The 13,407-nt window shown below is 43.4% G+C and overlaps 1 protein-coding gene across 1 annotated transcript in view; it reads left to right on the top strand.

Annotated features, from left to right (window-relative positions):
• The window catches only part of LOC119774543 (apolipophorins-like), a 46,307-nt gene extending 33,481 nt beyond the window's left edge, over nt 1-12,826 (top strand). Inside the window, exons 20-30 of the mRNA XM_038272073.1 lie at nt 445-536; nt 3,614-3,780; nt 8,075-8,228; nt 8,304-8,380; nt 9,644-9,824; nt 9,908-10,063; nt 10,267-10,400; nt 11,907-12,065; nt 12,166-12,349; nt 12,422-12,633; nt 12,782-12,826. Of these exons, the coding sequence (XP_038128001.1) occupies nt 445-536; nt 3,614-3,780; nt 8,075-8,228; nt 8,304-8,380; nt 9,644-9,824; nt 9,908-10,063; nt 10,267-10,400; nt 11,907-12,065; nt 12,166-12,349; nt 12,422-12,633; nt 12,782-12,826 (1,561 nt within the window). The remainder of the gene's footprint in view (nt 1-444; nt 537-3,613; nt 3,781-8,074; nt 8,229-8,303; nt 8,381-9,643; nt 9,825-9,907; nt 10,064-10,266; nt 10,401-11,906; nt 12,066-12,165; nt 12,350-12,421; nt 12,634-12,781) is intronic.
• The last annotated feature ends 581 nt before the right edge of the window (nt 12,827-13,407 follow it).

Genomic DNA, 13,407 nt, shown 5'->3' with positions numbered 1-13,407 from the left:
ACACCTTATTCAGAGAGCTTAAGGACCAGCAGCAAACACCCGGTATAATCATTCTGTCCCCTTTAAGGACCCCCGTTATCTGTTGCCATGGCAAACAGCCCTGCTTCCTGGGGTCCACATTAAAAACATACAATAATTAAAGCAGTCAAAAATATTACATTTCCTAAAACTTTATTTCTTAACACACAGTAGTAAAGAAGTGATCAAAGAATACACAAAAAAACCAAATAAATTAGAACTAAAACACTTCAGGGCATCAAATGGAGTCTAGATAATTTGCAGCAGATGTATTAAGGTAGATTATTTCAAAGATGCAATGATCTATTAAAAAAGATCTCTTTGTTTTTTGGAGCTGGTAAAACTAGCTGCCCATTAATGGAACCTCTGGTCTTGTTATCATGAACAGAATGACTTAAAACAATTCATAATGTCTGTGTTCTTCAGCTCTGGAGTATTTCAGCTGAGTGGAAACCACAGAGATGAGATAAAGGGAGCAAAGAGTCGGATCCAGAGGACCACCTGCACACCAAAGAGCTGTGAGTTTGGTTTATTCCTCATTTCTCTGGAGTTCTGCTGAGTTTATTTAAAATGAGTCCTCAGTGTTTCCTTCTGTACCTCGTTAGAAAGACTGATAGTTAGTCCTGAAGGGTGGAAAAAAAAATTTGATTTGGCGATAAATCATGACTTTTGGGTGCCTGATTTAATATCTTTTCCTAATATCGATTTAAAAAAACAAAACAATTAACCTAAAACAATGAGGGAAAATGGGCTCCCTCTGCACAGCCACTCTGGCAGATAAAGCTCTGCTTTGGCTATAAGGCAGAGACATATCTGTAGCTGAGGCGGCCGCTGTGGAAGACGGGGACTGACTCAAAACCCAAACATGGACGCTGAGGAGTAAAACATGTTGAGGTTTGTCTGTTCTTAGCCTCACAGGCTCCAAATGAAGGTCATGAGAGAGAAGAATGAGTCTCAGCCTCCTTCATGGGATGAAGGGGAGGACTGATGTTATTAGGAGATCCATCTGACCAGAGATAGATTAATCTGACAGGAAACGGCCTTAATGAACTAAAGTTGTTTCTCCTCAAAATGTTCAAGTGTGAGAAAGTTCTTTATGCAGGGGGTGGGTTGGTTCCTGTGTGTTGGGATGTTTGTAAGGTATAAATTTCATTTCATTTATTGTTTATTTGAAAGGGGACAGTGTACATTAATCAACATTAAAACAATGTAAATATACCCGAGTTAGCTAAGGAGTGCTAATTGTCATCGGTAGTCAACCTTAAAAATAAACACAAGTATAAAATCACAAGATAAAATTACAATACCAATTACATAAAAAACATTATGTACTGTAAATGTACTGAGGTAGCCTGAGTCAGAGCTCTATCTCTCCGTCTGAGGATGTAATGATCTTGGTTCTGTTGTTTTTCTGTCAAGATTTGGTTTTAAGGTTGTTGATTGGACCCAAAAGCAGAAGCTGAGAGGCATAGGCGAGTTCTTGGAGGGTTTAATCAGAGATCAGGCAACAAAAACAGGAATCCAAAAATCCGACATAAAAATCAAACACTAACCAGAACCATGGAGACATCAGGGAAAACCATCAAGGAGCCAGGGTGAGAAAAGGTAAGACGAGGAACAAGCAAAGAGGGACTGCAGAGGGAGTGTATTTATGGCCGACTGAACAAAGGTAGGACTAACGAGCTGATAGGGAGCAGGTGTGATTAGAGCTGACGAGGAGGCCAAGGGAAACGAACACAAGGGGGCAGCAGAGGACAGACAGAAAAACCTAAGCAACTTAAATGAATCCAGACACACCAATAAAGCTAGAAAACAATGAAAAAACTGGCTAAACTTGAAACTGAAAACTTAAAGAAAAACAACAGAACCAAGATCATTACAGAGGATGTTAAATAAATGTGAACCTTTTTTCTTGCAAGAAATGCCTCTGCCTCCGCTTCCTAACTTAACAAAACCAAAATAACTAAATTATCAATATTTTCTCATGAAAATATACAGATCTTTTTTAACACGCTTTTTTATCTAAACATTTAATTTTGGTAGCTGCGAAAAACATCACAATAATAGTGATATCGCAATAACGTGATAATATCGTTTTGTGACTAGTGTTGCGCCGATGCCATTTTTGGCCCCGATATCAATACCCGATACCTGGCTGTGCAGTATCGGCTGATACCGATACCATCTGTTTGAAATTGATGTGTGTGTATCTATGAAGAACTGCAGACTACTAGGATGTAAAATAATCACCATCATGGCTTCATGTCAAGCTGCTGCCTTCCTTTGTGAAGCAGGAAAAAGACTAAAACAAAGTGAATCCAGTAGAACTTTTATTGCCGACCTGGAATGGGCGACAATAGTTGAAGAAACTTTTGGCTCTCTAAATGGTATCGGTGCCCTATTGGTTGGTACTCACTGATATGATATCACCGTTTCAATCTGAAAAACTCGCAGAGAAAAAAAGACGCAATTAGAAGAGTTTTATTGATACAATAGTTTGAACTTTGGCGCTCAGGCCTCGGCAGGAAACAAACGCTGATTTATACTTTAATGCAGATAAACTGATGTATGAGAATAAGGATATTCCCCCCGGGCCTGAAACTGGTGGTGGAGTTTAGATAGATGAAGTTTGGTTAATCCATAGAGGCTGGTATACAGGGTGATGCTTGAGTTAGATGTCACTGAATGAACAAAGTTGCATAGACTGTCCATGAAGAGCAAGCATGAAGCGACTGTGGAGAGAAAAAACTCCCCTGTGGGAAGAAACCTCTGGCAGAACCAGGCTCAACGTGGCGGTCTTCTTCTGGACCGTTTAAAGTGACAGGGAACTCCATGAAAGTCTGGAGGGAGTACGCACTGAAGGTGAGGTTGAAGGAGCATCGAGGAGGAGTCGGATGAGCTCACTACGATGGTGGAGAAGGGGATGGAGGTGGGTTGTCTGAATCAAAGTCCGACATGGGAGCGACGGCGCTTGCGCTTGTTGAAGAGCAGGTCTAGAGATGATTTGGAGCGGCTTTTAAGGAGAGTGCTGGAATATGATTGGGCATCGAGGAGGTGTAGCTTGAAGCGGATTGGCTGCATCGGAGGCGGATCAGCCTCTGATTGGATGATCGTGATCACTTATCATATTGCAACAGCCATGCAAATATTCACCCCTATTTCTGACTCAGAGAGCGTATAGAGAGGGGGTGGAGCCTGGAATCCAGAGCTTCTGAGTTCAAGCCCCACTCCCATTGCCACTCTGGGTGTCTGATCAAGACCCTAAACCCCACACTGTTCCACGGGGCGCCACACAATGGCAGCCCACTGCTCCCCAAGTGTGTCTTGTTTTAATAAACGTTTTGAACTTTCGTACCGACTGTCTCCCCTTGAATACTGGGTCCATCTGTTCCGTTTATGACTGTTTCTCTATGTTATCTGAATCTCTCTCACCAGAGCTGCTCCATGTTTATCGAATGTAAACAGAGTCGTTTTAGTTTGTTAAATCAGGAGGGGCGGCGCGGTAATCATCAATACAATCAAATGTTTTTATTTTCACATCTGCTTTCATCCTTTTTTATTTAGTCTATTGTAACTAAGCTGTGGTTTGATGCAGGGTCTAAAATGATTGGCTGGCAGCTGTGCTCCAATGTCTCTTATCCATCTGCTCCTGGTCCTACCCTCCCCCCTGCTGGACCGGTCCATCTCTCACTCAGGCTGCTGAAGCTGGACAGAGGCCTCCATTATTACCTGCTGGAGGCGGCTTACTCATTCCGTTATCAGGTATCTATTGAATATCCTGGTGAGCATGCATGCTTGCAGAAGGGCTTCTTTGAATAGAAACATGTCTTTATGCTATGATGTAACCCAGTGACCCAGTGAAAAAAAAGAAGAAAAAAGCCAAAAAGGCGGTAAAAGAATCCTTTTTGTTTTGTCTTTAAAGGCACGCCGAGGACTCAGTGACCTAAAGAGTTAACGTATATGAGTTATTCTAAATGATTCCTCAGGCCAACATACAGCACTTGACATTATCAATGCAACCGGTGGGGCTCCCCTCTTCAAATACTAACACGGCATCGTTTGCCAGGTCATGTGACCTGGAAGAACGTGTCGCTTTACGGCCACAGGCTCTTATATAATCATGGAGCTAAGGCTTTACTATTTTTCCGCCTGCTCGACTTTGGGCATGGCGGACTACTGTTCATGGCTGAGGCAAGGAAAAAAAGCTTAGACCTTGTGAGGAGGCTAAAAAGAGAAAAACAAGAGTCGATGTTGGAAAGGAGTTTGTTTGTTGGCGCAGCCTGAAAGAAGAAGCTGGATGTAAAACCGATTTGCTTCTAGTTTACAGTCATAAATCTTTATTAATCTCCATGTCTAGTAGAAGCAAAATATGGGCAGAGAAAGCTAGCAGGCTACAAACAAAAGCCCCATCTAACCCGAGAAGCTGTTCACTGGAGCTCTGCCGCTGTTCCTCGGCGCCACGCCGTGCCACGCCGTGCCACACCGTGCGCCGGCAGCATTTCTCACACCTCCAGGCTGAACCCAGACACCTAACGCACTTCCCAATCAAAAGTTACTGGAGGCTGGCTGGCTGACTGTTTGATGACTTTTGCAACAGTGCTGCATGTCTTTTGGCCACTAGGGGGTGGTAGACTACAAAGTTATAGGTCTAGCGCACCTAGTGACAGAAAATTAGCCTGGGTGCCATTCCGAACTTGGTCCCGCCCACAACGTTTGAGGTCGGGAAGTTCAGTCTGGCATTGCTCAATAGTAGCGCGAGTATGCTCGCACAATGTCTGGCGGGCCAATCAAACTGTCAGGGCGGGCTTTATACGATGATGGACAGATGATCAACAGTAACGTAATCAACCACGTGACCAAAGCGCGCTTGGGTGACAACAACAATGGCTGCCGCTGGAGAGTTGAGGTGAGTAGATTCTGCTATTAGGTCTGTTCTAGAAGATATCGACAGCAAATTAATTTTAAAAGAGGAACAGAGAAATGCCATCAAGTCTCATCTTCTTATTCTAGGCGTGCAACTGCACGCTTTGATTTTTGTGGACAACAACTATGAGTCGCTTAACATACGTCACGCACTCCGTTGCTCTTATTGGTTGTAGGTCTATCCAGTTGAGTGCAGAGGCATTTTTTTTCTGGTTCGTTCGAAACACGCCCCATAATCACAGCTCTATGGAGCAGCATCAGACTCATTCTGACTAGAATGGAGTAGGACTACGTCAGGCTAGCAGAAAATGTTTTTAAAGAAAAAATATGGAACAACCAGAATGCTTATGAGGGGCAATGTGGGGCAGACGCTACTTTTGTCAGGGTTGATGGATGGTTGTAGAGGAAATGCAGAGTAGAGGAGGCTGGGATGATTTCTTGCAGATTTAATGAAGATGTTTATTGTAAAGAAGCAAATAATCCAGAAACGACAGGCAAAGAACTCAGGAATCAAAATCTATGAGATGCTCAGTGAATCATAAGGAGTAAAGTAATGAAGAGAAAGAATGGGCTAATCAGCTAACAGGGAACAGGAGTCCATAGAAGTAACTAGAAGGGAGCTAGGGGAAAAGAGACTGGCACAAAGGGGGCAACAAAGAGTAACTGAAAAAAATACAACACTGCTTAAAGCTGCAGTCTGTAACATTGAGGAGAGAGCAGACTTCGACTGAAAATTTGAAGAACAACAGGTTTCACGCCACTCCCCCACCCTCTCTGCTTCACTCATGCCCCACCTCCAAGCTCCACCCCTCTCACAGCACCTGCGCGGCTACCGCATGCGACCAGAAGCGTCCAAGCAGCGTACGCGGCATGGAGTGTGAACCGGTGAGAGCGATAACACTCACCTCCAAGCAGCTAGATATAAGATGGTGGTTATAAGTTTGCCGTGGAAGCAGTTGTCGGCAGGGGCAGTAAGGGCAGTTTCTCTTTCGCTGGTGGCTGTCGCTCCGCCATGACTTTCACGCGTGTCCTCCTGACTGCGGCAGCCGGGCGGCAGCGGCAGGTTGAGCGGTGAGGGGGGGGCGGGATTCAGCGTGTGTGAGCTGTGATTGACACTCCATCAGACGCTCCTCTGGCTGTGATTGGTTGTTTTGACTCGTCCCGAATTATTCTTTCCAGATTGAAATACAGGCAGTAGGCGGGACCAATTGAAGCAGTTTTTTTCACAGGTTACATATCACATGTACTGCTGTCTGGGCATAGGGACAGTTTTAGCCAATATGACAAAAAAGTGATTTTAAAAACTTACAGACTTCAGCTTTAAATACAACTAAAATACAAGTAGAATTAAACAAAATGCAAAAGAAACCAGTGACCAAAGAAACACAGAGGCAGCGTCTGAACTTCTCTCCTAACCCCTAAATCCCTCAATCCCTTTAAAGAGCGGAGTCTATATAGTGGACGAACTGGCCGTGAGCTGAGCCTAATGCTGGGTGCGATGGTTGAAATCAAAGGTGAGATGAGATACCTTGAATGTGCAGACGCGCTTCAAGGCGGATAAGCCCAAATAATTCCCAATATCAGATTCGCCATGTAGAGCCCAGCGACAATAGACCCTAAGGCTGACGAATAATCCTGTGCAGTGTGGGGTTAAGGGTCTTGCTCAGGGACCCAGAGTGGCAGTCTGTGGGAGTGGGGGATCAAACTCACAACCTCAGGATTCAAAGCCCTATGCCCCAACCACTAGGCCGCCACTCCCTGATGTAATCATGGCACTAAAATCACTTATTTCTATCTTTAACTCACTACAGAATGCTAATGCATATCGTTAAAAGATGTTTTATGACTTTTATGAGACAGTTTTGCTGCTTTTTACATTTTCTTCGTTAGAACTGCTCAGAGCAGTCGGGCTAAACATAATTAAACCTTGTTTATCTGCATTCTAGTTGTTTCTTTCTTTAGATAACGCACTATATAACATAATGTTAACACGAAAGGAAAACACAAAACTCAAAAAGGCTAGATTTATGTTTAAATCCAAAGATGATAAAGTTAGCTTCTGGAAGTAGTGTAGCATCCTATTTCCTGTACAGATCAGGAACAGAGGATAAAACAGAAAGGATTTTAATGCATTTATTTTCTCAGGAAATACATAATTAACCTTTGACACGTTATATTTTATTACGCTTGCTATTTTTTTGGAGGGAAAATGTCATTTAGGTCTCTTTAACTAAATAAAATTGAGGGTGACCCGGATGTATATCTGGCTGCACAGATTGAGCTTCCAGGACGGATCAGGGAGCGACACAGCTTGCTCTCAAAAGTGTATTTTGTATTTCATCCTCCCCCTTATCAAAACTCCCCTGGATGTTATGCTCATCTGTTCTCCATTTTTCATTTCAGGGTGTTTTCATGGGGGAACAGAAAAGCATGAAATAAAAAAAAACAGGACAAGGGATTCAAATAAATTAAGATGGCTGCATGAAGTGAATTCCTATTAACAAACTAAAGGTTTAATTAAAATTCTATGCCTTATTAGGTCAATATACATTAATTATTTAGGAGTTTTACATATTTTTGAATTAATTTAAGTCAAAAATACTGTTTTCTGAATTAGAACTCAAGAAAAACGGATAAATTCAGTATTTTGTTTTGTTTGTTTTGAAAAAAACATTTAGGAGATAAAAACTGGGATCCTATCTCAATCTGAAGCTATCACCTTATTGTTCTTAAATAATTAGTAAAACAGAATTTATAAAGAAAGAAAATGCAATAGATCCAAAGGACCAATCAGTAACCGTCTGTTCCAGCGCAGATCATCTTTAGAATTTCTTTGAGTATTATGTCTTCAGTACAGGGCATGATCTAGAGGGGCACTGGCCCCCGTTGGCCCCTGTCTAGAACTGCCCATGGTTCTAATGGCATTTTAGCTAAAAGAGTTTCACCAAAAACATAATTATAGACTCAAATAAGGAATAGTTGTATCAACCATACATGTAAACAGTTTTATGGGCCCCCAGGAACTTGGGGCCCTAAGCGTCTCCCTAGTATTGCCTGATGGTGAACCCCCCCCCCCCCCCCCCGCCTGTGAACGTAACAGACCTCAACAGGGAGTTTAATTTTTCATCTACAGGGCGGCGCCTGGTTTCCCAGAGACGCCTCCATCCACCTCCTGCTGGCCACGCCTCAGTCCTCCATCCCCAGGGACGTGTCTCTGGACCTGACCTTTGACCCCCACAGAGTCCTGCTGAGAGTCAAACATCCACTGAAAACCATCATTCTACAAGGTGAGGCTGAGAGGAGCTCCTTAACAGGCCGAGCATCACCTCAGATGGTTTAAAGCTCGTTCTTCTGTTCTTTAGGACAATTGGAGCAAGAGAGGAGAGTCAAATCAGGGCTGCTGGAACTCACAGTGGACAGCGTTCAATATTACATCATGGTAAGTTTTTAATGATTAAATTATATCTTAATAAAAGCTGGAGCAGATTACTAAACTCATCTCAAACAATATTAATATAAAAAAAAAACAGGCAAATTCAATGTAATATTTTTCACCGCATACATTATATCCCATATAGGTTGAATAAGTTGAGCATCACTGATAAATGCCAGAGGTGTAGGACGTCTTTTAACATCAGCAGTTTCTGGGTTTTCTTTAGATACGGAGCCCAGGATATGGATACTTGGAGATGTTATGTTCTGGAAATTAAATCCTTGCAAGAAATACTTTGTTTTGTTAGCATCATCTGTAGCGAAAAAATAAAATTATACTTCAAAACTGGAATTGAATCAACCAACTGTTGTTATTCTGCACTCCTGAAAAAAATTCTCCATTCGGTCTGTGGGACATTGGCTAAATATGGAGTCTCTTCCTGGACATTCTAATCAGATTAGACCAGAGAGACGGATAAATATTAATCTTTACTGTGTTTTAATTATTCCAAGTTTCCTTTTCTATTAATTATGACCTTTTAGAAATATGGTTAAAGTCGTAGAGAAGCGGCTGTTCCAACCTTTGCATTTCCAAATTCTCCCAATTGGTCGATTATTTAGGATGCCTCCTGGACGCCTCCCTGGTGAGGTGTTCCGGGCACATCCCACTGGGGGGAGGCCCAGGGGGAGACCCAGGACACGCTGGAGAGACTATGTTTCTCGGCTGGCCTGGGAACGCCTTGGGGTTCCTCATGAAGAGCTGGAAGAAGTGGCTGGGGAGAGGGAAGTCTGGGCCTCCCTTCTCAAGCTGCTGCCCCCGCGACCCGACCCCGGATAAGCGGAGGAAGATGGATGGATGGATGGTCGATTATCAAGGGGGCGGGATTGTTGTAGTGGAAGGTTCACAAGCATGTTTGGTTGTGGCCGGTTTGTCGGAAGCATCTTGCTAACCAGTTAGCAACTTAGTGCTAGCAGGTTCCCAATGGGAAATTCCATCCACTTTTCCATCTTTGTTCCATTTCTCTGCATTTCACCACATGGAGGGACCGCTTGCAAACAAGTGTCATCTTAAATCAGACTTCTAATTATGAGTTCTACACAGCATCCCTCCAATGTATTTTAATATTTAAAGTCGTAGTCGTAGTCGTAAAGTCGTATATATATATATATATATATATATATATATATATATATATATATATATATATATATATATATATATTATGATTATTTAGCAGTTTTTTCTGTTGCCGCCCACTTTAACCTGCAGGGTTTGATGGACAGCAGCAGCCTTCAGTCTGAGCAGAGGACACGCTACCACCTGGAAGCTAAGACGGCCGCCTATGAACACCCCATGATTCTGTCCGCTAACGTTAGCCGTGGACCGGGACCAAGGAGCAGCTTCTCTGCTTCCATGAAGAACGTCTTCAGAGAAACTGCTTCCCTCTCAGGTGACACTCATTGGTTCCTTGTTTCTCCATTCAAACCTTCTTTGTTCGCATGTAGCATAGCGCAGACTCCTGTCTTCATGCAGTGGCCCTGGAGCGGAGGCGGGACCTCAGCAGCAGCCAATACTCAGTGGAGGCGGAGCTCTTCTTACCTGGACTGGTGGGCAGCAGGATGCTGGGACTGATGGAGCAGAAGGGGGCGCTGTGGAGCTCTTTGCTTAGGGTCAAATACGGCCTGAGAGGTCAGCCAGAACCATGGAACTGCTGTTCTGCTCTAATACCTCATCAATAAACATTTCAATTATAGGTCTCAATCGGTTTGGTTTGCATTAGAAACTGGCTGGAAATGAAATAAAATGTCGAGGATTTCAGAATCAAAGATGTTGGCTTCATAGTTCGAACATTTGCAGACCAGAGTTTAAGGAAACATGCCTTCCCTCTGCAGGCAACTCCAGGAACCTGCTTCAGGAGTGCTTCACGTCCCAGAGACTGAGGAGCGGGAGGGACTCTAACCTCACTTACATCATGAGAGCCGACCATGAGTTCTTCTGCACTGACACTGCATCCATCAACCATAAGGTGACCCTGAAGCTCCAGGTGGATTTAATGGGAATAAAGCAGGAATATAATGAGAATAAACTCACTCCCACTTTTAAACATGGTGGAGAACCTGTGATGATGTGGGCCATTTTCTCTCCAACGACTTTTAAACCTTAAGTAGCTTTTTTCTGGTATCTGTACTTAACTTAAATGTGTTTTTGCTGATGAGTTTATACTTTTACCACATTTGAGCAGAAATATCTGTACTTTCTACTCCTTACTTCCTCCAAAATGGCGTCTTACTACAACAGATATATTGATAACGCCGCTGTTCTGTCAGATGAGCATACGCAGTCAGGGCAGCATACCCATAGTTAATACCCGTTTATCCCTTAAGTTTATAAACTTAGTTTATCCCTTTAGTTTTGTTTGAAAAATTTACTTTAAACTTCCTCCACAGGCGTGAATCCCTTTAGTCATGTACAAAAAACTTTTTTAATTACTTAGTTTTTGTTGTTTTTTGAACCGTATGGCGATCTGACCTTAAACTGTCTTTTTTGTACATGACTAAAGGGATTCACGCCTGTGGAGGAAGTTTAAAGTTTATTTTTCCTACAAAACTAAAGGGATAAATGCAAATCTGACGTCTTGCGCTGAGTATTGACTGTAGGTATGCTGGTCTGATGGGGTATGCTGGTCTGATGGGGTATGCTGGTCTGACAGCTGCAACAAAACAGGGAAAATCAGGAAGAGAATCTGTTCAGTTGGAGTAAAGTTTATAGACATGGAAGAAGGGGGAGGGGCTGACCCCCCCTTTAGATTTAAAATTTACGTTATGATCATATTTCAAGTTGTATTTCAGTTGCTGAATTTTTGAATTGGTTAGTTAACTTTTATTAATTCTATTCAGTTTATTTCTATAGCTCCAATTCACATCATGTCATCTCAGGTCACTTTATAGATCCAGATCAACCAGATCATCCAGTCAGATTGATTCAAAGTTTTCTATCTAAGGAAAACCAGCTGATTGCATCGACTCATTGACTCTTCAGCAATCCCTCACACTAAGCATGCTTGTAGCGACAGTGGAGAGGAAAAACTCCCTTTGAACAGGAAGAAACCTCCAGCAGAACCAGGCTCAGTGTGAGCGGCCATCTGCTGAGGCCCACTGGGGTTCAAGGAGACAGAAGCAGACATAGAAAAAGAAGCATAGATATAGATAGATTGAACTAACAGATTCTGCAGAGTGGGAGAATAGAGATAGAATGAAGCAGAATGATGAAAAAGGGGTCCCTATGTCCTCCAGCAGTCTAAGCCTATAGCAGCAGAACTATAGAGATAGATCAGGATAACCTGAGCCACTCTAACTAGAAGCTTTATCAAAAAGGAAAGTTTTAAGCCTAGCCTTAAATTTTTTATCGCCAATCTAAGCCTTGAATCCCAGTGATCTGATTAAGCCTTCAAACTGCCACCAATCCATTGCTGATGGTTGCTGTTCTTTCCCTTCCTTATTGCAATGAGTCTTGACCCAGATGTGTGTGACAGATCCACGCGAGGCATGAGGAAGGACCGGCGCACGTTAAATCCCTGCTGGATTTAAGCTATGGCAAACGCTGGGACCAGAACAACAACAAGCACACTCTTCTCCTCAGTCAGTCATTTAAAAACCAGTCTGCACAAAACCACACCAGTTACGTTCTGGAGGTAAAGTCCCGCCTGTCTTTTCTTTTAATCAGTTCTGCAAACACCGGCAGGGATGTTTGATGTTCAGGATGGTGACTGATTTCCTTCCCTGTGTTTCCAGTTCAATCTCCAGGTAACAGAGAAGAATCTGAACTACAGGACGCAGCTGATGCACTCTCTCCTCACGCAGCATGGCTCGCAGAGCAGCACCCACTTAAAAATCAATTACAACGACCTGATGCCTCTGGTGGCTGGATTACACTGGAAAAGCCCCCCCCAAAACTCTCAGCATAAGAAATGGGAAGGTATGAGAATAAAGTTGGAGAAACCAAACACCTGTATCCAAACCCTGACTATGAGCGCTCGTTTCCATCCAGGAACGCTGAACATGGACACACCGGGGCTGTACGTCTACACCTCCCACAAGCTGAGCCAGACGCACCCCCGCACCCTGCAGCTCACCTCCGAGCTGACGGCCAGCAAGTGGCTGAGCGTCCATAATCTGGTCCTGGACGCTTTCTACAGAGAGAGAGGCAGAGAGAAGGAAGCCCGTTTGGAGGTCTCCTCACCGGCTGCCAACTACATCCAGGTAAACAACAAAAACAGACTGAGAGTTAAAAATAAAATAAAGTGAGGAATAAAAGGGGCCCTAAAATGGACCCTTTGGGAACGCCACATGTTTTACGGCCTCTAATCTAAAGTTCCCTAATGACACAAAAAGTCCCTGTCCTAAATAGGGTTTAAACCAGTCCAGTTCCAGAAAGGCCGACCCAGTTGTTTAGACGCTCCAATAAAATGAAGCAGGGTATAATCTGGTAAAAACTCTCAGTCATCCAGGCCATAGTCTTTGCAAAAAAAGTTAAAAACAATCCACTGGACTTTGTTTCCAAGTTTGAAGATGTTTCTCTTGAGGTTTTGAATTTTTCAGTTCAAAATTCTGTCATGATGGGTTTTCTCTGAGTAAAGCCCAAGATGCAGAACACACACGGAGAGACAGGTAAAAGTCCAAAGAGTTTATTAAAGGAGCACAAGCACATGAATATGAAACCGGAAAAGTTCAGGCAGGAGGTTGGTTCACTGGGGTCTGTGCAGGGAACGGGAGATGGCTGGATTACTGAGATAATGAGGTGCTTAGCCTCTAGCTGTAAGCTAGCTAGGACGGCTTGGATCTGAGCTTCCAGCTCAACGCAGAGAACAACAGGGGATAATCCACATGGTAACCTCTGGGGAACTCCTCAAAGAAGTCCTCAGGTTTCTTCCACGTAGGGATCTGCGGGTTGGCTCACCAGGGCTGATTGCAGGTTGGGCTTTCCAAGAGCTTCAGGCTGGAGACTGGTTTCCTATGACGCAGCTCTCCCAGAGC

Source organism: Cyprinodon tularosa, unplaced genomic scaffold, assembly GCF_016077235.1.
Source record: "Cyprinodon tularosa strain WSP-4 unplaced genomic scaffold, ASM1607723v1 ctg816, whole genome shotgun sequence".
Taxonomy (NCBI): domain Eukaryota; kingdom Metazoa; phylum Chordata; class Actinopteri; order Cyprinodontiformes; family Cyprinodontidae; genus Cyprinodon; species Cyprinodon tularosa.
Note: the sequence above shows the minus strand (reverse complement) of the source record. Positions and strands in the feature narration are given on the sequence as shown.